Here is a 27,499-nt window from a genome sequence, read left to right on the forward strand (position 1 = left end):
AATGTGTTGTTGAGCTGGAAAATATAGCTGTAGCCAAAGGGCCGAAAAACTAATTTTCTCGTGTAATGGGAGGGTTTTTATGTATGTATGCAGGACAAAGCTGGCTCAGAATTTGATGGAAGCTGAAGTGAAAATGGAAAGAACAAAATCACCTCTCCTCCAAAATTTATTTGCATGTATTCCGAAAAATAAAATTTATCTGTGAAAACGGGGGAGAAAAGGGTCGCTAGTCCAAACCGCCCTGCCCAAAGGTTAAAGTTGTGCTGTTAAACACAGTGCAGGTGGGGGACAGGTGTGTCCTGTATTTTTATTTATTTATTTTTTTCACATTTAACTTCTCCTCTCTCTCCTCCATCTCTCTCCGCCTCGTGATTCCGTCTTGGCATTAACAGGCTGGATTTTTTGCCTGAAAACCGAGGACATGCGCGCTGAACAGGAGGAGGAGGAGGTGAAACACACGATCTGCTTCTGATATTTTCTGTTGACTCCGTGATCACTCAATTATCGTGCGGAACTCTCATTTTTCCATCGCCTGTTTTTTTTTCTCTTAAAGCGGGGATGTGAGGAGTGATTTTTGTCCCTCTCTCTCATTTATACAGACTAAACTTCAGTCATTTCACACTTTATTTAGCTTTATTTGGTGGCAAGATTTCTTTTTTATTTCTTGCAGATAAGGAGTGTTATTATTATTATTGTTATTAGATTTTTCTAATAATCGATCGCCCCCGCCGCCACCCTGAAGTTCATCGTTATTATATTGGCCGCCGGGATGGTGGCCTTCATCGGAGCGGTTATCTGCATCATCGCGGCTGTCCACACCGGATCCTCCAAGGCTGCTGCGGCTCAACAGCAACCAGCAGTCGACAACCACTCGCTGTACCCGGACGCCGCGGCGCAGACACCCGCCGCTGCGGGCTCCGTGGCCCGGCCCGGCTCCCTGGGTGCTCTCCACGGTTCTGAAACGCCCGATTCAGAAGCGCCTACCTTCAACATCGGGCTCGGCGGGCTGGACGGGGTCACCGGACTCACCGGACATGACCCGACCGTCAGTCGGCTGATCTGCACTCCGATCCCAGCCGGGGAGTGCAACCCGAAAAACTTTCAGCAACAAGCGGACGACCCGTCGTTGTACGCAGGCGAAGACTGGGGCTACCTCCGCACCACCGCGGAGGAGCTCCGGCAGACCGTTCTGCAGCAGAAAGACCAAATCTTAACAGACCAGCGGACCATCAGGGAGCTGACGGGGAAGCTGTCTGAGTGTGAGAAGGGGCTGGACGGGAAAAGTGGTAGGAGCAGCGGCAGCAGCAGCGCGGGAAGACGTGGGAGCTCCGCGGCGCTGCGAGGAGGCAAAGGCGCGGCGCAGGAGGCGCACCTGGACCGGATCATGGTGCGGGACAGCCCGTCTGCGACCTCCGACGGTGTCCACCTGCTCACAGTGCGAGCTGTGGATGAACTGGAGCAGGCTATAACTCAGCTCAAAGACCGTATAGAGAAACTGGAGGTAGGTAGAGTGTCGAGAAAAGCACACAAACCACACTCTGCATACAAATCAAGCAGCACTTGATCGAGGTGTAATTAATCCCAGGGAGCAGTATTTAGTCACCACAGGCACCTGAGGGCACAAAGAAGAATCTCCACAGTGTAAGACTGATGGAGAGGGAGCTGTTTTAAATATTTATAACACACTCCTCCGTGCTGGCCACTGTGAAGACACCTAGCTGTTTATTTCTTCTTCACTCTAGAGCTCCCTTTAGGATTTATGGATATGACCCATGAAAACAAGGGGTTTATTTTTTTTCAGTGAACTATCTGCTACAGTGTTTGTGTCAGTTGTTAATAACACCTAATTTTCTCCATGTCATCACACCTGACATACGTAATGAAGCCTACATGCACTGTTGCCAATTCCAGAACTGAAATGATAAAATAATGGAAAGACTGAAGAGTGATGCTTGCAGGGAGAGCAGGAGGCAGTGAAGGAAAGAAGACAGCAGAGTGACCTCTTACTTGACCAGATTCAGATGAAGGATAACCTCATTTTGGGGCTAAAGAAATGACATGAATAATTCAGGAGGTTCCTGTTTGTTTGGTCCAAACACAGGCTGATTGTGTTTCCCTGCAGTTCTGCTCCCCAGATGTAGTTTATGTAGGACATGCTTGTGTGGTGGGTCACTTCCTTTGTTCGGTCTGCTGTGTCTGCATTGCCACTGTCAGAGAAAACCTCCATAGGATGCATGCATGTGATTTGTCACACATAACCTTATCACCCTACACTGCTGTCAGACGACTTTCATCCCTGTTGTCACAGAACTTAAGTTGTGCCTGAGTTGAATTCCTGCGCTGTTGCTATTTTATCTCTTGCTTTTTCTTTCACCCACGAACCCCCCCCCCCCCCCCCCCCCCCCCCCAAACCATTTCTTCTACCATCCAAGTCACATTTCTACATACCGGAGCTACTTGCTTTTGCTTTGCTTCTGTGGCAGATTTTGATTTTTTTTTTCAGACCTTGTGAACTGGTGGTCAAAGGTGGAAAGCACTGGTTAAATCCCCTGAACCTAGCTTTCTTCTTGCATGTGGTCTGCAGATGTTGTTTTGCATCATGTCTAGTCTGCTGCAGCTCCTAATACAGCCAGCTATGCCCAAATATTTGCACAACCAGAAAAAAAAGACAAATAACTGTCATGATGTCTCCTCACGTATCAGGAGAGCAATTAATCTGAATTGCACATATCCCATTAGCATTAACACATTAGCTTCAATATATTACAGCAGAAGCACCACACTGTGCTTGAAAATTTAAATCAAAGAGCCTTCTCGTTCTGGGTATTACTGTCTGTATTAAACAGTAAGCATCAGTTTTTTACTAATAAAAGAAGACATTTCTTCTCTTAAACTAGTGTGCCAGGAGCATGAATAAAAATATTTAATTACTGCAGAGGCTGACTTAACTTTTGCTCCAGTGCCACTGTGCATGCTTTATTTTCACTTATGTTTTTAGTAACGTATTTCAACCACTGCTGAATGTCCTGAAATTTGCAGGATGAGCTCTAATTTGGATCTGATATTTCATCTGTGACCAACATTAGGTTAAAACCTCGCATGTGAAACTCGGTCTGCATTTTGCTCAAAGCACTGTTGTGCTTTTAAATACAGCCTCACAGACCCACTCCCATGGAAATGCCAAGATAGCACACAAAGAAATATGGCAAAAAAAAAAAAACCCAAACAAACTCTCCAAATCATCTCTGAGATCATGCCAACAACTGTACTAGCAGTTACAGTTGGCGCTGCAGTACAGACTTATAAAGCAGAACTAATGTGAGCATCATTTTTTTAGGGTAGCTCAGGTGGTACAGCAGGTCTTCTACTAAAGGTGGTGGGTGGGACAGATCACCAGAGAGGCAAGGGGAGCGACTGGCACCCTGACTAGACTTCTCGCCCCATTTTGGCCCCTCATGTAAAATGTTCTAGATCCGCCAGTGGTTGGTAGTTTGATTTCTTGCTGTTCCATCTTCTAGTCTGCAGGTCAAAGTATCCTTGGGTAAGATACTGATCCTGAAATTGTTCTCTAATGTGTGAATGCTAGATATAAAACACTTAAGCATAGAGGAAAAAAAGTGTTTTTGTGAATGGGTGAATGAGACATGTTGAATACTGTTGGCTCCTTAAGTAGAGTAGAGCTGTGCTATAAACCAGAACCAGAACCAGTTACTATTTCCCATAATATTAACAATGAATGAAACATGATGACACATCTGTTTCAGAATCAGTGATTAAAGCTTTTTTTTTTGTTTTAGCTTGATGATAATGACATATTGCAACTTTCTGGGAAAAGCCTTGCTGACAGTTTTATTGCTGATTTTATCAGAAAATGCACCCAGTCCTGCAAAGTGGTGTTTTTATGGCTGGAGAGACTGCTAAAGTACATCTTAATATAATGCTGTGAGCATTTCCATCTGTCATCTATCTTTGCTCCATCAAAAACCTTGCATATGCATTAAAGCCGCATATACATGTTCAGCGTGTTTCTCATGAGTATAGTATATTTCCCAGGCATCTCTGTATATTTAGACTGTATATACCATGTAATAATGTGCTCGGGGAACAGCCTGGACCAGCAGGTTTGAGGAAACTTGCTGAGTCTTTATTTACCTCAGTGCTTCCTTTGTGGTTTGAGTGTTCAGTGAATCACATTAATATGGAATTGTGAGTTTCTGCTATTTGGTGTGTGATACCTAACTGAAAAGAAAAAATTCTCTTTAGACACATCTTTTGCTTGCTATGAGATGACCCACCTTATTTAGGAACTCACTTAACATTTTTTTTGCCATTTTCTCTGGAGCAACAAGTGCTATTAAGTTTAGACTGCTTTATTCATGCTTCTGTTGTTTTAGTGGAAAGCGAAGCCTTAAAACTGAGAATAGCAGATGACAGGATAAATTATGGGCAATGAAGGAAAAATGAGTCAATGTTTAGCTGCGGTGAACTTAGAGATTCAATAAAGCTGCTTTCAGTTGCTCCCTTATTCGGTGTCACCACAGCAGGCAGACTTTTTACTCTGGATGCCCTCTCTCACACAACACCAGAGGGATTTGTGTCTCCTTCTGCATTTATACTGAGGATCTTTTGCTTGCTATGCAAATGTGTAAATCACTATACTGTGGCACCTCTAAAACACAGTGATCCACTATTATTAAGAATATAAAAAAAACAGTTTAGAGGAATATTATATAGAAATACATTTATTTAGATTTTTGCCAAGAGCTGATATAATCTAACTCCCTTATATCTGCCTGCTTTGTACTGACCTGGCTGTCTGAAGACTGAAAAAAGGGGGCGTGCTCTGTTTGCAGGTAGGCTGAACTGAAGCAGGTGTTTGGGGAACTGGAGACCGGCTCGCATTTAGAGTTTAGTAGGGCGTGTGGCAGACAGAGAGTGGGCAGGGAGAGGAGCAGAAAAAGTCAGGTAATCCAGGAAAAAAGCAAAATAAACCTTGATGCAAAATGAGTCTAGTCATCTGGAGTAAACTTACAAAGAACTGAGACAATGCAGTCAGCTGAGACTGAAGACATCACTTGGATGAGTGATGAAACGTTTCTCCCACAAAACGCTACGTCCAGATGAACAGAATCAACCTTTTGGGAACTGAGGAAGTTGCACTTATCCAACAAAAGGCATCTGGAAAAATTGAAGCTAAGACACTAGTGAGGATAGTGATATACAGTATATATACATATGAGTGAAGCAGGGACAAATGGTCTGTTAAGATTGATATACAGTATGTTACATATATGAAATAAAAAGCCAAAGTATAAAAATAAAATGTTCTCTTCTTATTGGAGTTTGTGCCAGACTATTTTTGCCTGCATGCCAACCAAGCAAACTGTGCAACAGGATAGAAATAGACTCACACGCGCTCAGAAAACATGCTTCCCAAAATGCTGATGTGTTCTTTTAAGTGGAAAAAAGGTTAAACCTATCCGCAGCATATAAAGACTCCTTATTAAATCAGTCAATCAGTTCTTTTTCCTTTTCTCCAAAACATAGTTTTAGTGTTAGAGTTCAGAGCTAGGGTATACATGAAGTTTGGATAAAGAACTTGTTGCTGCTTCTTTTCTTTTCATATAATACCCATACTGCTAGAATTACTAAACAGCCCCCTCCATAGAGACTGTGCACTTTTATTTCATCCTTAGACTGTATAAACCACATTCTGACCAAGTTTTCTTCCACTGACTCCCTCCTCTGCAGTCAGATATTGGTCCATTTCCTCACAACCAGACAGACAGCAACATCTTTGGAGTGCCAGAGGAAGGTGGGATGTCTGGTGGCCCAGAAAGGTTGCCTGATCCTGGGCATAGAGCTGGTTCTGACAGCTCCTGGAGGATGGACGACTTAGAGGTCGAGCTGGAGAAGAAGGTGCAGCTTCTCGAGAAAGAGAGAAAAGCCTTGAGGCTGGAAACGGAGAAACACAATCAGGAAATCGAGCGGGGCATCAATAAACTACACCACCGAATCTCAGGGCTGGAGGAAGGTACGGCATCATTGCAAAGGGGGAAAAAATGGAAGAAAAAAGCAGAACATTCGTGTTTGTGTGCAGGCGCATTTTAATGTGCCTTAATGAAAAAGAATTTTAGAATGATGAGAGAAATGACGAGTGACTGATTAATCACTCACAAAATGAATTAAGTTACTAATGATGAGAAATAATCTGGCATAAAAAATAACCCTAGAGGTTTGACTTTCTTTCGCTTTTAATCAAATCAAGCCACGGGCTTTCATTATAATGAATAAATCATGTTCAACTTGTGTAAAAGAAAAAAAAGATGAGAAAGACTATAAAATTCATACCCAGTTTAAAAAACACATCAGATGCTGTGACGAAAATGCAGTTATATAATAAAAGCTGGGAAACTGTTTGATCTGCTTAACTGGTTTCTGGTTTCTGTCACTTCCCCAGGTTTCTCAGGGCATTCTTTCCCAGAGGGCTACAGATTGTCCTTCCCAACACGGACAAACTACATGTACGCTGTTGTGACGCACTCCGTGCCAAAGATGCGGGCCTTCACGATCTGCCTGTGGCTGCGCCCCGCGGAGAGAGGCATCGGGACCCCCGTGTCGTACGCTGTCCCCGAACAGCCGAATGAACTGGTGCTGCTGCAAGGCCTGCACGCTCCTGCTGAGCTGCTCATCAATGACAAGGTACTGAGAGTGTCTGACAGTGTGGGGAGTGAATACCTATTTCACAACTTCTCTGTAGTCCTCTGGATTTCCAAGGGAGCTTCTCAGCCTTTTTTCAAATGATTTTTCAGTTCAATTCAGTTTTGTGCCAAATCAGACAACAGTCACCCAAATATGCTTTATCTTGTAAAGACCCTACAGTAACAGAGAAAAAACCTCAACAATCAAGGTTCAAGGTTCAAACAACCACCTTTGAAAAGCAGTTGGTGACAGTGGGAAGGAAAAACTCCCTTTTAACAGGAAGAAAAGGGGAAGAGCAGCCATATTCTTTGACAGCTTGGGGGTGATGGGAGGAAGACAAGGTAAAAGACACACTGTGGAAGAGAGCCATGATCTATTTGATGATTAGAACCTTAAAGGCACTCAAAGCCAGCTCCTGCTTTCTGGATGGTTCATTCTCATGTACAATGTTTGCCACTAGTGGGGTACATAAAAAACATAAAATGGTAATGGTTTAATCCACTAGTCAGCTGGAGCCTTTCTGTGTGGAGTTTGCATGTTCTTCAGGGACTCTTCCAATCACCGTCCAAAGACACGTTTGTTAGGTTAACTGGTGGTTCAAAAACAGCTATAGGTGTGAATGGTTGCCTCTCTGTGTGTTAGCCCTGCTACAGACTAACGACCTGCCCAGTGTGTACCCCACCTCTTGCCCTGTGACAGCTGAGAAGCTGTTAAGAATAGATGGATGGATCGATAAAAAATTATAGCCTAAATTTGAATTTCTACTGTCTGTTGAGGAAGAAAAAGTGCTTTGAATTAGCATACAAATAAGCAGAACACATCAAACGAAACAGCCAATCTAGACAAGCTAAATAACCCCATTCATGTGTTTAAATGATAAACTGAGATACCACCTTGGGTTGCAGGGTAGTGTAGCGCAGTGCAGTGGCTTTGGGCACAATCCAATGAAGTCATTATGGTAATAGATGCCTGGAGAAAAAGTTGTGTGTCCTTGGAGGTAACAGAATGTCTTTGGTACAAGTAAAAAGCTGTATAAGAGCCATCTTTAGAACTTTAGCATCAAAAGGTGTCTAAGGGCTTTCTTGTGACTTTAGAGCTGCATTTCTTTCATGCAAATGCAATTGCAGCACAAGCTGTCTGATGACCCGCCTTACCTTCAGAACTGTGGCACTCACAAAACCTCTCACAATGACATCTGCTTCGTCTGGACTGCCCTTTTGTTCCCCTGCTCTTAGGTGGCTCAGTTGCCTCTGAACCTCTCCAGGGGCAGCTGGCAGCACATCTGTGTGAGCTGGACACAAAAGGGAGGAGTGTGGCAGGCCTACCAAGGGGGGAGGCTGAAGGGAGAAGGTCATGGACTAGCCGCTGGACATCACATTAGACCTGATGGAGTGCTCATTCTCGGGCAAGAGCAGGTGAATAAAATACATAATTAAGTAACTAAAGTTTTAGCTGGTTAAAAGCAGACAAGAAGCCTAGAGAAAAAGTTCATTTGGCGAGTCCTCCTGAGTACAGCGCTGCAGTCAAAAGTTTAGCCACTGCGGCTGTGGCTCTGCTCACCTATTGGCTTTTCTGTTAGCTATAATTAAAACTAGAAAATGAAAGCATCAGTGACTTTGAGAAAGTAAGTAAATCCATGAATTATATTTTCTGCTTGCCTGCATTCAGATAGTGTGCTAAGATGTGATGCTATGAATGAGATGTGTATGTGTGATGGATACAGATCTGGTAGTTAAAAGAGCCCGCCCCACATGTCTACTTTTGTTTCTTGGCTTGTGTTCATACTGATCACCACATCTTTTTCATTTCCCAAATTCAAATCCACGCTCTTGTCAAAGGCAACAAAAAAGCTAAAGCTGTGCTCATAGGCATTAGAAATAAAAGTGCATTTATTTTAGGTATGTGTATTTTTTTTCTCCAGGATTCTCTGGGTGGAGGTTTTGACTCATCCCAAGCCTTGGTTGGAGAGTTGTCCCAGGTGGGTCTTTGGGACCGGGTCCTGACGTCCAACCAGGTGGCCAGCTTAGCCCGATGTGGCAAAATAACCCAGGGCAGTGTGGTACCCTGGGCTGAGAATGGAGTTGATGTTTATGGTGGAGCAACCAAAGACCCCGGGGAGCCTTGCAGTAAACACAGCAGGAGTTCTCAGTGAACTGCAGGGGAGGGTTTTGAAGGGAAAGATTCCACATCTCCAGTATTACCACTAACAAGGGACGTTCTAAACAGTAAAAAACTTCGAAAACTGTGTGGCATTGGATAACAGTTGTGTAACATGGAAAAAGAAACTAATGGCATACATTTATATGAAGTGAGAAGGGGCTTTACAGTTACTTCTGAGACACCTAACAGTCCAACAGATGCTCTTATCCTCTGAAAGGTTGTGCAATACAAGAAAAATACAAATGTAGTATGCAAACAGATTGTATTTTTAAAGTACATATAGTCCATTTCTTAAATTAGAATATAAAATGCAAATTACAGTGTAGATTTGCTCACTTAAAAACAGCAGCTAATAGCTACTGTTAGCAGTAACAGTAGCTATTAGCTAATTAGAACTTGTATAACTACTTAGCTAAAATGCTACACTGCCATCTTTAAATAAATAAATGATTCCTCATTTTACAAAACATACTTTCTTGTTGGGAGTTTTGAGTAGAGGTGTTTGAATGTTGTAAAGCAGCCAGCTAACTTAGCGTACCAAACAATTTCTTTACTTAGATAAGCAATTAGACATGAAAGTCCTCAATCACTTCTGTTCAGTTCAGTTGAATTTCGTAGATCCCGAAGGCTGCAGAATTAAATGTATTACCACCGAAATGCATTTTAGTGCCAATACATTCAATACTGACAGTTTTTAGTTTTACATACACTTTAGAAGTGCTTACGGCTAATAGCTGATGAGTATTATTTAAAACGGAGTTATCAAGTTCTAATAGCTTCTGTGGATTTCAGTGTTTTTGTAAAATACCTGTAGTGGGTTGTTGAGGTAGAGAAAGTTGTCATCATTTGGAAGTTCAGGGCAATCCAAGCTTCTTAAGTTTTATTGGGAAAAATAACAAACTCCAAAAAGTTCTGTTAGTGTGTATATGGCACAGTAAAAGTGTTATAAGAACACACAGAGTGAATGGGTGTATTGTAAAGTTTAATGAGAGTAGAATTGTGCTATATAGATGCAGACCATTTACCTCATTAACAAGAAAAAAGGGAATTACAGCTGATGTGAAAAGATTTGCAAGAAACTTCTGATGATTATCCAGCATTGTGAAAGATCTTGATTTCTCTGTAAGACAACTATTATGTATTTACTCCCTAGATTTTGTACAAAATACAACATGAATGAGTTTAATGGCAGATACTGTAACTTTTGAAGAGTGGCAGATGATGTATTTTGAACACTTTTGCTAAGTTAGCCAGCTGCTGCAGTAGTGTTAATTATATACATTGTGTTAGACTGGCAATTGCCTTTTATCAAAGTCTTAACAAGAAAGCAAATAAAGAAAATTCCAACCCGTGGAACTTTTACTTAAATCAGCTAAAAATAGTGGTTATGATGTCATTTAGCAGTCAGAAGTGTGCAAAAATTGAATTTTTCAATAGCACTTTATAATATGGCGTGTTACTAACAGTTTAATTCTCTACCATAAAATAGCATAAAATGCCATTTTATGGTATTTTATCTAAAATTATAATGTAATTTTTTAAACCTATAAAAGCTTAGATTCACTAAAAAGAGTGGTTTGTCTGTGAAGGTTCTCAGTCATCCAGGTCATCGTAGTCAAAGGAGCTTGCAAAGAAAAGCGTCTGGACTTTTCTTGAAGACGTTTCACCTCTCATCCGAGAAGCTTCTTCAGTTCTAAGGTCAAATGGTGGGGAGTCCCACAATCAACTAAAGAAATATCATTTGTGTTTGTACCGAAACACATGGAAATCTCCACCCACTAAAATTACGTACTTTATTCTTTACTTTATTACTTTATTCTTTTCTCTAAAAACTTCACCCCCTTATTGTCATTTGAAATGGAATACTGTTAGTCGTAGGCTGTATTATAAAGTGCTACTTTATAAGCAGCTTTTCCATTTATTCATTTATTTTTAAGCTGCCACGTTGTGTGAAAAATAATGAGTTGATCTCAGTCTCAGAGATCTGACCTCTACTATGAAAGCCAGAGGTTGTGTCAAGCCAGCAGAAACCCAGCAGGGTTGGGCAGAAGTTAATTAAGGGCTGTGACTGCTTTAGAGTTTAGAGTCAAGGTAAGGTGATGAAAAATGCTGGAGAAAGTGGTAGGAATATTAAGCAGTAGGTGGCAGCCAGGAGTAGATGATGAAAGAGAATGAAAAGAGAAAGTGGGGATAGAGATGGATCGGATACTTGATATAAGTGATGCTACATTGTTTTCACCCCTGCATGATGTATTCATATGCTTTTATTGTCTTGCCACTGCAATGTGTTGCTCACCGATTTCACAGAAGAGGACAGAAGCGTTTGCATTCATGCAAAGGTGGCTGTCTTTGTGTCTGTCTTTAAAGGTCAGGGGGGTCTGTTTTAACCCCTAATTATCTGAAATTACAGAAATATTTTTCCCTAAGGAAATCCTCAGTACAAACAGAATGTTTTTAATGTCTTTAATGTTTTTACTAATTTCTTGAATACATTTTTCTCCATTTATGTAACCTGAGAAATTGAGAAATCAAGGTAAAAATACACCCAATCAATAAAATGTCAAATGATCACATGATCACACTAGACCTTATCTTCTTTAAATGGATAGGTACATAAAGCCCTGCACATCTACATTCTTTTAAACATGCAGCCACTCAGTAACACGGGTGATCTGATATCTCTGTGTTGGTGTTCTTCCTGCATCATTATAATAACGTTGATCCAGTGATGTTGTCTGAGCATTCAGTTAGCAATCGAAATTTAAAGAAGTAAAGTTATTTCTTTCCAAGCTCTTCAACTAATGGCATATATTTATATGAAGTGAGAAGGGGCTTTACGGTTCCTTCAGAAACGCTTAACGGTCCAGCAGATGCTCTTAACATCTAGAGAGTTGTGCAATATAAGATAAAGATAAATGTAGTTTGCAAACAGATTGAATTTTTAAGGTACATATAGTACATTTTTAAAATTAACATATAAAATTAAAATTATTATATAGCTTATGTAACGTTAGCGGTTAGCTAACCGAAACTCTTATGATTAGCTAGCTTAAAAGCTGTACTCTTACCTTTAAATGAAGGATTCTACATTAACACGGATGATGTCTCTGCGTTGGTGTTTTCCCTGCGTCGTCACAATAACATCGGTCCAGGATCAGCAGACCAGTGACATTGTCTGAGGTCACTGTTAGCATTAGCCAAGAAGTTAGCTAATGCTTTTAAAAATTATCACAAAAAATCAACATGAGCAACCTTTAGAAAATAGCAAACCTAACTTGATGATATATTTATAATACTTTATGACTTAATAAATTTAAAAAACATAAAAAAAATGCCCCTCGTTAAACAAAACTTTCTTTTCACCATATTGCAAAGCTATGACATCATAACATCCTGATGGGTTGGCTGCGATGTTGATTTTGGACCAACATTATTATGATGACAAAGCTAACAACACTTGGATATGAGATACAGTCAGTAACTATTTCAGCTGTAATACATTCCATGCATGAGTTGTACTGTTGTTTGTAATATGCCTTAGTGAGTTTCAGAAAAATCCACCTCTAACCATTATTCTCGACTGGTGTATGAGACATGCTGTTGAATGCAACATTTCTCTAACACTAGCTCTCCCTAGCATAAAAAAAAGGATCCTTAGTGGAAAGTGCCTGCCAGGGTGTTTGTACCCATGTAAACAAATCATCAAATGAATTGTCCTGATGTAAAATTCTCATCGCAAGATATTTTGAGCTAATTAAGCATCTGCGTTTCTGTGAATTCCCCGGGGCTTTTTTGAAGACGTAAGAGGTTTGAGTAAACATTTGAAAACGCCGTCACTAATTGAAACGTCTGCACGGTGCCGCCAAACTGATGCTAAATCAGGTCAGAATCATCTTGCTGTGGCTAATAGTGTCTTTGATGATGCCTCTCAGTCTGCAGTGGCGATATTATATGTCATGCTTGGTGTCTGTTCAGCTCCCGCCTGAGCTTTGTTTGGGCTTTTTGATAGTAGTGTGGAGTTATATTGTTTACAGCTACTGGAACTGATGCTTTTCCATTGTATGCATTGGTATCTGTCTGATTTAATGTTGTTGAAATACTGTATGTCCATGTCTTGTGTGGTGTTGTATTGTTCTGCACATGTGCCCTGTACAAAACTCAAATCTTTATTAAAGTAATAATTTTCAGATGCAGTTAATGTCATCATTTCATATCTAACACTTTCTACAAAAGTGTAGTAGTTAATGTCTATTGAAACTATGAGAAATATGAAGATTTTGTTCACAGACACACACACAAGCCCACAAACACACCTGGACCTGGAAAGCAGCAGAAATAAAACCTGCTGGGAGAGCAGACTATTCTATAGTAAGACAGGTTGGCAGAATGCAGAAGAAAAATCACTGTTTCTCCAGCCATAAAGAGGGAAAAAGAAGGAAGAAGAATCATCCTTCTTTGCTTGCGAGGTTAATTAATACATAAAAAAGCCTTATAAGCAAATTAAAGGAGAGAGTTCAAGGAGAAAAAAAAACCCTGGAGTCTTTTGTCGCAAGTGTAGCAAGTGTATGTAGCTAGATGAGTAAACTGAGGAACTGCGAGACTCAGTGAGTCATTTGTTTTTGTAGTATTAAAATGAAAAGATTATATTTCTGTAGGAAAAAGACATAAAGGGTTTATGACCTCATTACAATGAAACACCAACAACAGCAGTGCCTGAACATGAAAGTGTTTTGCATCTGTAAGAAGAAAAAACAAAACAAAACATCTACCACTGACTTAGCACATTGGCTCCTGCGGTGCCGCTTTAACTAATGCTGTTAGAGCGCTCTCAGTGTTACATTGCGAAAATACCCCAGTGCTGTGATGTCACTTAATATATTTACTAAGTACTATATTGACTTTTAATGTACTTGTATTTTATGCTGGTTTCTAGTCTAGTGCAGACCAAAAGTAATAAATCTAACAAGAACAAGAGAACTCAAAGAGCACATCTCCCCCTGAAGGGCAACCTGCTGATGTCAGCCTGCTTTTCTTACAATGCAATAGTGTCAGGCTATTATGACGTCACTGTGACGTCGCAGGTCGCCATATTGAAAAAATAAACTGTGTTGTACAGCTCTCTTCATGCTCTATCATATGATATATTACTCAATATGGTTTCTTGAAATTTTTTTTGAAGGTCAACTTTAACCTTGGGCACTAACAGTGAAGGTCAAGGTCAAACACTCATTGTTGTGAAGTTTGAAGATGAGAGAATTGTGGATAAGATGATGTTTTTACTATTTTTGGTGTGAGCTCGACCTGATTTTCACCAAAATTAAATCAGCTGGAGTTGTTTTTGGTATCTATCCTCACACAAAATGTTAAATGCAACTTGAAAAATGTGGACGGACGACTGCTAACAAACAGGCAGAGAGACAGATAAACAGACAGAACTGATTAAATCCTCTCTCACTTCAGGAGGAGAATAACAGCAGTCATTGTTCCCTCAGCTGCTAGACTGCAGAAGCTACTAGATAATCATTAAAATAGAATCAATTTATTAAACTTTTAAAAACTGAAAGCAGTGTGGCTTTGCCTTACACCTCTGTTCTTTCTTCCTAACACTGAGCAACTCATTCAACTGGAAACATCTTTGATTTGAAGTGTATAGTCTTAACAGCATCGAGGTCATTTTAATGCAGAATTATGTTTATTTAGTAAATTATGGTCTGAAAAATAAAACAAAATGCTACTTTGTTAAAATGCTCGGTTGTCGCATTTGTGAGATGAGGCTGTCACTCTGAAGTAGTCATTTTAACCAAGTAGTTTGTAGTGACTAATACTAAACATACAGTTAGTTTTTCTTTTTCAGTATCTCTAACAGAAAAAATGACTTTTGTGTTCATAAATAAACCTTGACATGTTTTATCATCTGAAAAAGGGTCTCTTTCAAAGAAGCAAAAACATGAAGGAAAGAAACTTTACAAATGGCATCTAGATGAAACGTGCTCCTCTTCCTCCTCACCTCAAGCCTCATCTCCTGAACTGAAGTCAGGACTCTAAGACCGAGTGAGTGTTCAACAGGTGAATGAACGAATGCAATTCCAACCTGACGATCCACAGAAGGCGGTGAACAGGAGGACAGGCTGGTGAGCACGGTGAATATTACGATTCCAGAGATGAAACAGTGGAGTTGTTTGGAGATTCTTGCCAAGAGACCAGCCCGTAGATATTGACAGCAGCCGAGTAGCGATGGCGCAGTGAGGAGAACTGTAGACACAGGAAAACGTGGCAAGTACAACAATCCGAAGTGAAGACACAAGGTGAAGGAATGATGGTTGCTCACCTCAGTGTTGCTGTCATCAGACAAAAGTGAGCATCACTGACTCACCAACCCATATCAGACTCCTTTCACAAAGCTCTACAGCCTCCTCCAGAGTAAATACACTTGGAAGCTTCACACCTGGCGTATTGACAGCTGGGGTAAACAGTGCACTGACAAGCCGACCCAGATAGCAAAAGACACCAAGTGGATCTGGATGGTGTCAGCGTGATCTCTGGGAACACTCACTGCAGATGACCAGAGTTTTTAAATGATTTGATTGACATAAATACATTTGGTGAGCTTTAATTAGACACAAACCCTTTAGACTTCAGTCTAAACTGATATGAAAGCAGTTTATTCTCATGTAACGTTAAGCAAGAAAGCAGGCAAAATGTCAAGAAAATAAACACTGTAAACTTTCCCCAATAAAGTGTTGATTCCACTGCAGCTCTCTTTTGCTGGATTGGATAAAACCCCACCTGTGTGCATCTTACTGTACGTGTGATGTAACTGTGCAATCCCAATGCCTATTTTTCTGTGTATTAGAATAGAATTTATATCTCACTCACTGTTCGCTCTTCGTCTGCTCTGCCATCCTCCACTCTCACCCTCCACTCATCTTCTCACTCCTCCTCCCCTCCTCTCATGTTTCATTTCTTTTACACTCCCTTCTTCTCTCCTTGTTTACTGTGACATGCTTTTTGCCCAAACCCCACATTCCCCGTGTCCCATTTGTCAGCCACTGCCTAAGCCAAGTCACCCTCAAGTTTACTGTAAAAAACACACCCAAAAAAAAAAAAAAACAGAGAGAGGGAGAGAGGAGCCTACACGGCACGAAGGCTCAAGTTTTCAAGATTGCTGTCAGAAAGCTGTCACTTTTACAGACTTGTTTGCAAACAATGAGGGAGGCATGTGTACAGGATTTGTAAAAACACAGCCATGAGAAGGGATTTAACAAAAAGTAACTCCATGTATGCTTCTTTGCCTCGAGGCATAAGTCATGGTATGACATTTCTGAGTCTTTCTCGGGCCTGCTTGTACCACCACTGTGACGGTTTGACAATCTGTCAAGAGACTACTAATAAAAACGCAACAATCATACCTGTAAGTGCAGGTAGTTTACGGCACTGAGAGGTACAGAGAAAAATCTGTAATCCCTAATTAGCACGACACAGCTGAGCGCCGCTTTTTAACAAAATCCTCCTTTTCAGCGGTGGACTTACATCTAAAGTCGAGCAGAGGTTCTCCAGCTTGTGCCTGGCAGTCACAGTCAGCTGTTTGATGTCGCACAGTTAGATCTTAACTAAGTCAAAGCCCCTCTAACCTTGTTACTGTGTGGCTGCTGTGTGCGAGGAGCTGCTTATACTCAGTACTGGGTTGGAACATCATTTTAACACTGATGGTATCCATCAGTAGCCACTGCCACAGTCAGAATATTCCCAACACAAACCACTTTAATCCTGTCATGTTTATATTCAATTAAACATTACTCAAAAAAGAAAGTAAAAACTCTTAGCGTGCATCACTCTAAATATTCCTGCTGGATCTGTAGCAGCTGAACAGGCCGTGCTGTGTTGTGTTACAGTGGTACAGCCAGTAACAAGACATAGCGAACCATATTATGCAGTATGAAAATGTTCTCAGCTAATTTCTGTTGTAGCGACGTGTCTCACACCTGCTGTGGTGCTGTAGCTTTAACAGAATTGCCCGTCGCAGCCAGTTTCTAACTGCTTTTGGCAGGCTGCTTGGTGTTAATTTATTTCTCGGCGCTCGCAACATTTCTCCGAGGCAGCAAACGGAAAAACACGTGGGCGGAGACACAATTTCAATGTGTGATTCTTTCGCATTAATTCAAAATCTCTCTGTCACTTTTTTTTCTGTTTTAGCACCTCAAACAAAGGCATCAATCTCGGAAAGTGGTGCCTTTGCACAAAGAGCACGGTGACGCCTGCAGCACGAGGCGGAGGTGAAAAGGCACTTTGACGGGAATGAATATTTTGGCTTTGGCGAGGACTTAACCCGTGACCTTGTGGTTGCTGTTAAACCTCTCACTCTCACCATCTTTAGTGTCCAACACATATTATCCACTGTCAGAAGTTAATATTCCCCAGTGGATTATCCACCCCAACCCAATCCATAATGTTCCATCTAGGATTGTAATCCAATCTAATCCATGGGATGGATAGAGAGTTTGTCTGGTACCAATTCTAGCCAGACATGCTACAAAGTGAACTAGCCCATTAGTTCACCCATTTAAGTTCCTGCACAGGCTTTTCTAAGCTTGAGTTTGACTGGTGAAGTGTGTTCAGGCTTTCCTTGCGGTAATTCAATTCAATTCAATTCAATTTTATTTATATAGCACCAAATCACAACAAAAGTCACCTCAAGGCGCTTCATAGATACAGAGAAAAACCCAACAATCATATGACCCCCTATGAGCAAGCATTTTGGTGACAGTGGGAAGGAAACACTCCCTTTTAACAGGAAGAAACCTCCGGCAGAACCAGGCTCAGGGAGGGGCGGGGCCATCTGCTGCGACCGGTTAAGGTGAGAGAAGGAAGACAGGATAAAAGAAGAGAGACAGAGGTTAATAACAGATATGATTCAATGCAGAGATGTCTATTAACACATAGTGAGTGAGAAAGGTGACTGGAAAGGAAAAACTCAGTGCATCATGGGAATCCCCCGGCAGCCTACATCTATTGCAGCATAACTAAGGGAGGATTCAGGGTCACCCGGTAAATTAGAGACTATATAAGAATCAGTCCATTTACCATTTACAGTTGCTGTAACACTACATTCAACGGCTGCAGCTCTCCCGCTTCACATCAACAACAACAACACAAGCAGAGCACATGCCGTGCAGGTGAGTCCATCTTACCTGCAGCGGCATTAGACCACACCCCGCCACAATAATAAAGCATTTTCTATTTAATTATAAACTTTGTCCTAATTATGTCCTGGGTTTTAACTATTTAATAATAAAAAAAGAAACATCACAAAAAACACTTAAGGTCATGAAAATTAATTGAGATTTAGCAATTCAATGACGCATCCACCGCATTTATTGAAAAGTATCGGTATCGGTGTTACTGGCCAGTATTTACTATATACAGTATCGCACACCACTACTATTTTGCCGTGCAGTGGACTAGTAACCTGTCCAGAATGTACACTGCCTATCACCCGATCAGAGCTGTGGTCTGTCCTTACAACAGAAAGCACCTTAAATGTAAAGACAAAATCCAAAAGTAAGTTTATAAAGTGCTGATCAAAATGAAGCTCAAATGATGGCGAGTATTGTCAGCAGAATACTGGGCAGTGATTCAAGCTATTGTTTACTCACTCCCCTGTGTTGGCAATGTGAGAGGAACCCACACATTGTCTCTGTAGACTCTACACAGAAAACACAAAGCTAAAGCTTTGTCTCTGTGTGCTGTTGAATGCTTCACGGTAAAACACTCCCGAGATATAGCGCGAAGGCAAACAGGAGCAAATAAACATACAAGACATCCATGGAATATTTTGTGGCTTTCTGCTAAGATACCCATAGAGACATAGAAACAACACAGCCTATAACAAAAACCAGGCAGCTGTCAAATCAGCATTTTAAATAAAGGGCCAAACTGGCCAGGTCCCGCTGGAAATACAAGTTGGATAAAGACTTACTCTTCAAGATCATTTGCTCTTCTTCGTGCCCACATTATTTCCTGTCAGAAACATTAAAATGTGTCCATGAAAACCCATCATTTTGTTCACTCCAAATGACACTGAGTTTGCAGCTAACCTGAAGTGCAAATTGAAAATTGTCTTTCACAATCCTTTTGAATCACACTGAAGCCTCTTGAACACAGTGGAAATGATTAAATTAATGCAGGTCTTCCCGTGGCCATGGAAATAGGAGCTTCGACAGCAAGCACAGGAGGAAAGGCAAATGTGACCAGATCAAGAGACAGAGAAACCAGTATCGAGAAATAAAAATGATCAATGCACAATTTAACTCACTTCCTTTGTTATAAGAAGAGTGAAGGACCATTAAAGTAAACTATCACCTCGCCTGTCATTCTTTTGGAAATATTGGTAAATCAGGACAAGGCTTTCCTCATGTGGAAATAGTCTGCATGAGGAGATGTTTTTATTCATTGCATAATAAGCTGATATCAAGTTGGAGCAATAGACAGGCATATTCATTAAATTCAGATTCTTTATTTTTCTCAGAGTGTCCTTGGGGGCCTTTGGGGGAAAATAAAACCAAGTGGTAATTTCACATACAGAAAATTCAAGCTCTGTTCACAGTTTCGGTGCATCTGCGAGCCCCTTAGCAACCCATGTAATGATTCTGACTTAGTAAGCATCATATTTGTCACACTGCCAAATATAACCTACTGCTAATGTTGGGTGAAAAGTGGACATAGGTAGCTTGATTAAAAAAAATCCTTTTTCATTCATTCATATGCATATTCATTTTGCCTTTGTTGCAGTTTGGTGTTTCTTTTAGCTGATACCACAGATGCAGGTAAGCCACGAGTCGTCGTCAAGCGTCAAGCTGAAGAGGAGCATAAATAAAAGAGGAACTCTTTTGAAGTGGCAGGTAATTTCAAATTCAATGTTTCAAACAGCTCAACAAATATGACACACGAATAGCTTCTGTGCAGTTTGACACACAATCTGTCTGCTAGCTAAAAGTAGACAGATTGTGACTGTACTTTTTCAGGGGAAGAAAAAAAGCGTTTATGTGTGATAATTTTACTCTCAGAGATGGAGAATGATGTAAGAAAGAAGATGGCAGAGTCTTCTCTAAGGTGTGGGCTGCTCAGCAAGTGACATTTGATATACTATAAGTTTAAAGCTTACATGTAATGTCTTAATTGGCTTAAATTTGTCTTTAACTGCTGAATGTGCTGCTTCAGTTCTTCTGAAATGTTTTTGAAAACTAATTCTATCCATCCATTTCGTTCCACTTATCCATTTTATGTTAGTTAAAGTTTATACTCAGTATTGCAGTACATGAAAAAATGGATAATTTGCAGCATTGTGATGTCGTTTAGTCTTGTAAAAAGAAAACGTCTAGGGGGAAAAGCCCTTAAAATGTTACTTTTAGCACTAATCATGGCAGCACAGGAACACGCTCTGAGTACAAGATCCATTGAGGCTGGGGTCTGTCACACCAGGCAAGACCCCAGGTGCAGGCTGTGTAAAGATGCTCCAGAGACAATCCAGCACATAACAGCAGGACATAGGACATATACCACCACTAGACATAGTGGTGGTAGACAAACAGAAGAAGACGGCCGTTGTGATCGATGTAGCGGTTCCGAATGACAGCAACATCAGAAAGAAGGAACAAGAGAAGCTTGAGAAATACCAAGGGCTCAGAGAAGAGCTCGAGAAGATGTGGAGGGTGAAGGTGATGGTGGTCCCAGTGGTAATCGGAGCACTAGGTGCAGTGACTCCCAAGCTACACTCAAAAAAGTGAAATTTGGTGGTTATTGCATTTACAAGACTCTAACATGTAATTTGAACACAATGAATTTATGTTTCTAAGGTGAACGTAATAAAATCATATAAGATCTACAGGAAATTTACCAACTTAGCACCTCTTAAATTTATTCTTGTTGATATGACATGATAAAATCTAACAAGACTGGTTAGCTGCCTTGAAGACTCGCGATATCACAAGATCACGTGAGATTCTAAACAACAAGAGGCAGGAAAGCACATGGTTTGCTTCATGGTCATCTTGGAAAGGTAAGAGTGAATCTATCTTCATCCATCTTGATGAAAATACTTTTTGCACAAAGGTATCATTAGTTTGTTGATTCTTTTCAGTTCTATTTATTCGCATTTGTTTTTGTTTTTTTAGTATCTGTTTGTTTATGCCATTCTAGCTAGCTAACACGTTAGTGCAAGAATATAGCACAATGTCATGCTAGCATGATAGCCTAATATGAAAGACTTAGCAACTCCAAATATAGATATTGTTTATAACTTAACCTCGGCACATAAGCTAGTTTGGCTCTACCACAGAGACTGTTGTGATAAATTTACATTTTACGTGTGGGTTGTTGAAATTTGTAAGTTTGTAAGTTGCAACTGATGGACAGTGGTTTATTTAACAATTTATGTGTTTTTAGTACACTGAGGAGGAAAGACAAAACATGAACAGATATGTTTTCCTGTTTTTTAATTTTTTTAAAATTAAATATTTTTCTACTTAATAAACTTGGGAGACTTGTAGTTCCCTCCTGTAAAGATAATAAATGTTTAATCTTATCAGGTGGTGAAAGGTCTGGAGAGCTGGCAGGCCAGTTCATCAAATTCAAGGTGAGCTAATATTTTTCTTAAAAATTATCACATTCCCATGTTAAAAATTTAATATATTCATTTGTAAGTGACATATAGTTTTGAGACCAAGAAAACATTGCATTCTGATTTTATGTACACATCATCTAAACTTTCTTGAATTGGGGGTATGGCATGATTAAATTAATACACAAAGTAAAAAACAATATTAAAATGACAGACTTGTCTAAAATGCATAAATACTATTTGAAAAGATTAAGACTGTAAAACAATAGCCTCTGTATTTCTCACAAATTCCTGGTAATTCAACTAAAAGTTCTTTAATCCCACTGCTAGGTCGTTGAGATGGATTTCCGTATATATTTGTTTTTTTCCCCCTCTGTGTATAAAGACTGATGCTGTTGAAATCAGAAGAGAATACATCGCCAAAGGTCTTTGCATGTACCTGAATGAAGATCCTGAGAAGCTGGTGAAGGATTACCTGGTATGTTAACTTGCCTTAACTAAGGAGATGATCAAAGATAAGCTTGAACTACATACAAAACGTTTCGGGGATGGGGTTTTCCTGTAAATTACCGGTGGCTGTAAAAAATACCTTTTAAAATAGGAAAAGTAAGAGCTTTATGTTTCTCACTGGATACTACATGCACCATTCTTGAGTGTTTTTTACTAACCTTATTATAATATCATTATAATAACCTCATTCATACACACATTCATACAAGATTTTTATGTAACATTTACACTTCAATGGATGTATCAGGAGCAACTTGGGGTTCAGTATGTTACCCATTGATAGTTTTTAGGATTAAACCAGTAGACAACTTGCTCTACCTCCTGTGCCACAGTCACCCCTATCACAACTCAAGATTTTGAAAGACAGGACATTGTTGAGGTATTGAATGAACTTCTCTTGAGTCAGGAAAAATATCGGGCAGTCATTTTTGATTACATTTACATTATTATAAAGCTTGAATGAATAAAGCTTTTAGGTATTTTACATTAATGTAAAACAGATATGTACTTTTAAAACTGTTTGCAATGGACATTAGTGAGAAATCCTTATCTTTTTTTTTGTTTTATTGTCACAGGAAGTTGATAAAAATCATAGCCACTGCCATAGCAGAGACAGTCTTTGGAATCTGTGTCATTCGGTCAGAGGGTGCGGAGCCTGGCGATGACCCTGAGGATGTTATGATTGTTCTAGAGGGGGTGGAAGTGATGGGTGAGTTGGGCAATGTAGTTTTTGCAGTGACAATGTTGCTTGGTCTGGTCTATTCACTGAACCTGAGCTACCCTCTGGATCTCAGGTACACCTTTGAGGTCCTGCAGAAGATTCTTATGGAATTAGATGCACATGAACTAACCAACAGCACACAAAGTACAGGTTCTCAAAACACTATTTTCTCGTTGAGAAATGTTTCCATTACAACAGCTACACCATGTATCTGGACCATGAACCTAAAATAATTGCAGATAGATGATACCATGCATTTTTTATTGATTTTGAGAAAACACAAAATTGGTGCTCTTTCTTTTTTGAAAGTGCATCTGTTGACTTTCAAAGTAGTTGTATTGGTCATCAGAAAATCACCTGATTCAGCCATTCATTGTTGTTAAAAAAAATTGTTTTAACAGGTTAACTTTCTGCTTTGTCCACTACTTTTTTCTGTTATGTAACTTGCACTTGCATTTCATGTATTCTTTATACATTATGTGAAATTTGCTATAAATTCAATAAATTGGAGAAAACAAAAAGATGTGTATGACAATTTTTTATTTACCTTTTAGATGTAATAGTGAAATGTATGTTAACCAGACTCTAGACTTTGTTAAATGCTCCAAAAAATTACTCTTTAAATTAACTTAAAATAATCATGGAAAGAATTTCCACGTGATTAAATTGCTTTCTATTAGCATTAAAGACTTGTTTTGGAATAACTTAATTTGTATGAGTTGGTTTAACTCAATTAACTTAAGCTGGGACCAAATTTAGTAAATTAGTTGGAGAAAACCTACTGAATTGAGTTGGAACAAAACTCTTTAAGTTGGATCAACACTATTAAAATATATTGGATCAAAATGCAGTAAATACGTTGATTCATCAATCTTTAATTAAGTTGGTCCAACTTGAGTGCATTAAGTTGGAGTAACAGAATTGCATAGTGCTAAAATAAAGCAATTTAATCACGTGGAAATTCTTTCCATAATTTTTTTATGTTCATTTGAAGAGTTATTTTTTTGAGTGTAGGCGAGTGGCTCCAGCAGATCCTGGGAACAACAGCGGAGATCTCTGTCCAGAAGAGTGCAGTCCTAGGAACAGCTAAGATACTGCGCAGGACCCTCAAGCTCCCAGGCCTCTGGTAGAGGACCCGAGCTTGAAGGATATACCGCCCGCAGGGGCGAGTGGGGAATTTTTTTATTTTACATATATATATATATCCACCTAGCTTAATTTTTCTTTTCTGATAATTAAAGACCCTGTAATATACTTAATGGTTTGGGTTTTTTTTTTTGCTTACTACCGACTTCGTGGCTTTAAATATATTATCTCCCCCTGCTGTTAATGCATTTTCTGAATGTCTGTACACTTCACGTTTTGGAGAGGCAGAGCGTACTATGTATGTACAGTAATATGTACAGTGGTATGTACAGTAATACATACCACGGTGGTATGTATTACTGTAGGGTCTACCTTACAGTATAAAGCACCTTGAGGTTGTTGTGATTTGACACAGTATAAATAAAATTGCATTGACCGTGTCTATAACACATTTTGAAACGCTTCATTTCCTGTTGTCAGTAGCAACCAACACCTATGATTGCAACACAGCAAATTTTGAATCAACACCATGGGCATGTCAGATTCTAACACAGGTGGCTAATTGTTACTCTCTGAAAATGGAATGAAGGTGAGTGTTATTAACCCAGTAAAATGTGTAAAATTTGTAAATTTATGTAACAGTTAGATTATTTCTAACAAAAAGAGTGTGAAACTTAAGTTAGACTTGTATTTCTAACTGATTCACCTCATGTTTTGTAACTTTCTGGATTTTGTATTGGGCTACACGCTTATTTATTATAAAGGCTATACAGTACCTAAAATCCAAACTCTAAATGTTTTACATAACTAAAATGTTTAATTATTTTGACTAAAGCAGATAAAAAAGTTACAAACTATGTTTATATGAAACATGTGTATACTTACTGCATTTAATGTATTTTAACCATATATAATACATATTACTGAAGGTAACACCTCAATATGTGTAAAGAGATGGTTTTGATTTTGCCACAAATTTCTCTATATCCGCCCCTGTCTCGGGGTGGTTATCAACTTTGCTTTGTGGTTTAGACTTTACATTTAAACAGTAAAACTAAAAGTGTGTCCTCATTAGGATGGGGATCTGTGTCAGTGTGTGGGACTGTAGCCTCAGGCTTAGTTTGTTAACTAGTCATTTTTGACAATGTAATTCGAGACATGTTAGAATTACTTTCTCTGGAGAATAATTATGCCTGGTAATCCATACTTTTAAAAAAAGTATTGAGTAATGTGTAATAAATTCTGTTGCTTACTTTTAAAATCATAAACAATACTGCGCCATGCTACCTCACTGAACTCCTTAATCCATATACCTCTAGGAGAGCCCTAAGATCATCAGGACAATTAATTCCCGGCTAAAGGCCAGAGGTGACCATGCTTTTGCCTCTGGAACAATCTTCCTGCTGCTATTCGCGCCTCTGATTCCATCTATTCGTTTAAATCTTAGTTAAAAACGTACCTGTTTGACCAAGCGTTTTCAGTTAGTTAGTGCACATCCCCTATATTTTACCCTTCTGTCATTTATCTTTTACTAATGTTCCACTGTATAAATACCCCCACCTTATATTTATGAATACCCAGTAATTCTATCTTCTAAACTTTGCTCTAATGCTTTATTTTGTCTGTACTTTTGGGGGGGTTTTGTACTCTGTTATAGCCTTTTATCTTATATCTTATGTTTTAACCTTGTTGTGAAGCACTTTGGTGTACCTTTGGTTTTAAATGTGCTATATAAATAAAGTTGTATTGTATTACTTTTTTGAGTAATGATCCCAGCACTGGTTTTGTGAATTATTATAAAATAATAATCATATTTTTGATTAAAGGAAGCCCTCTGGTCACTTGACTGGTCCTGAATGATTGAGCACTTTTAGCAAAATCTGACTTCATGAAAATTTTAAAGGTAATAATTGATAACTCACTTATCATTAGAGTTAATGATATTTACTCACACTAAGCAGAAACATTTTTATACCCTATGTGCATTTCAATAATTACTTTGTATGGAAATCCTTATATCAGCATACTCATCAGTTTCTCTTATTTAACTTAGTAGGTATTTCACCTACGCAGCCTCCACACACACACACACACACACACACACCTACACACACACACACACACACACACACACACACACACACACACACTCACACACAGGCCAAACTCCCACAGAGGCTCCATCTGGACAGGAACAAGCGTTTCCCCTCCTCCGTTTATGTCACCCATCTTCCTCCCTCGCCGATCCTTTACAGCTTTGTTAACGCAGCACTCTTTCACATACAGGCAACCGGCTTTGTATATATCTGTAATACTGCCAAGTTGTTGGTTTTGTTTCCTCTGAGGCTCCGTGTGTTAAAAATATATACAGGCATGACACCGTGTGGGAGGCACTTGGCACAAATCTACACCTCAAATGGCTTATGTGATTCTATATAGACAGCATTGGTTTGCTTTATGTTTCATTCATTTTGTTCAGGCTTTGAACACAGCATTAGGGCTGGATACTATTTGTTGGTTTCCCACCTGATTGTGTAACCCATGCTGTCTCAACCAATCAAGATTTTTGTAGCACTTTGGAAAGAACTTACTTAACGGCTGCTTTCCCTTGTTTGACAAAGCAGGAACAGGTTTCTCACAGTGGAACTTGAATTGCTTTGGTCATTAAACCATGTACATATGGCATTCATTTAAAGAAGAAGAAGACAGGAGACCAGAGCTCCCTTTGGAGGCCATATTTTGGTGGAAGAGGGAGCAGATGGGTGATAGAAACCAAATATCCACAAGAAATAAATTCTGTTTAGGTGCTGTGCCAGCTTTTGGATCATGAGTCGACGATGAAAGATGCTTGTAATTGTAGCCTATTAGCGATCCCGACGCTCATAAACCATGCCTTTGTGTTTTCAAGCATCAGTGGAATAAATGCAGCGTGAATAAATCATGATAATCCCATTTTCTGTTAATAAGTTGCACAAACAGCTCAAACCTTTAGATGGATCTCTCGTGCTTTGCACAACCATAAATATTCAAAATAACTTGCTGAGAAATGTAGTAATTAAGACGGCATCCTTATGTATTTCTGTTAATTGTTAAAAAGATGCAGCGTTACACACATGACTGAGGCTTAAAACTGAAGATTCGAGACTCTTTATTGTTATTATGCAAGCACGACGAAATTAGAGCAATAGGATGCAATCTTAAAAAATAACATAAATCTACAACCATATATATAAAATGTACTGACATGTATTTAAACAATGCAAAATACATTTTATATAGTAGTAATATAGATATGAGTGACATGATCTATGAGTGCAGTTGAGTTTTACGTCTTTATTAAGTAACTGCTCTGGATCTAAAGTGCTCCATCTTTTTGTCTTGCCGTTTTCTCTGCGGTGAGCAGACGCATCATCATTTTTTGAAGTAGGTAACTCGGGAGCCTTCATCTTTGTTGACAAGATTTGGTATGCACGAACGCACTTTGCTGTCTGTGACAATTCGCTCTGTTCTATTTTTTTATTCATGAAATCCTAAATGATTTACTATCATTCCTTTCATTCATTCATTCCTTTTTAAATCTTCATTCAAAGTTGATCACGTGTGCCATGCATCCACTTGTCTTTATTATCTGTGAAGAATCTGTTCCTTCGGTTTAAAACCTGTAGCGTAAGTCCTCATAGCGTGCTGTTATACTTACTCATGGT

At 39.5% G+C, this 27,499-nt stretch overlaps 1 protein-coding gene and 2 long non-coding RNA genes across 3 annotated transcripts; all 3 read left to right on the top strand.

Moving 5' to 3' along the window:
• The first annotated feature begins 373 nt into the window (after positions 1 to 373).
• nptxra (neuronal pentraxin receptor a) lies at positions 374 to 10,244 on the top strand. Its single transcript, XM_006798011.3, has 5 exons — positions 374 to 1,501; positions 5,752 to 6,034; positions 6,461 to 6,702; positions 7,938 to 8,117; positions 8,624 to 10,244. Exons 1-5 carry the CDS (start codon positions 770 to 772, stop codon positions 8,852 to 8,854), a joined length of 1,668 nt encoding a protein of 555 aa, XP_006798074.1. The 5' UTR covers positions 374 to 769; the 3' UTR covers positions 8,855 to 10,244.
• A 10,596-nt stretch (positions 10,245 to 20,840) lies between these two features.
• On the top strand, positions 20,841 to 21,958 carry LOC148102902 (uncharacterized). Its single transcript, XR_015719013.1, has 3 exons — positions 20,841 to 20,917; positions 21,447 to 21,493; positions 21,864 to 21,958. It is a non-coding gene; the product is annotated as an uncharacterized LOC148102902 (long non-coding RNA).
• Positions 21,959 to 22,589: 631 nt separating this feature from the next.
• Positions 22,590 to 23,230, top strand: LOC148102903 (uncharacterized). Its single transcript, XR_015719014.1, has 2 exons — positions 22,590 to 22,697; positions 22,783 to 23,230. It is a non-coding gene; the product is annotated as an uncharacterized LOC148102903 (long non-coding RNA).
• Positions 23,231 to 27,499: the final 4,269 nt, after the last annotated feature.

Source organism: Neolamprologus brichardi, chromosome 4 (assembly GCF_056152115.1).
Source record: "Neolamprologus brichardi isolate AB-2024 chromosome 4, ASM5615211v1, whole genome shotgun sequence".
Classification (NCBI taxonomy): domain Eukaryota; kingdom Metazoa; phylum Chordata; class Actinopteri; order Cichliformes; family Cichlidae; genus Neolamprologus; species Neolamprologus brichardi.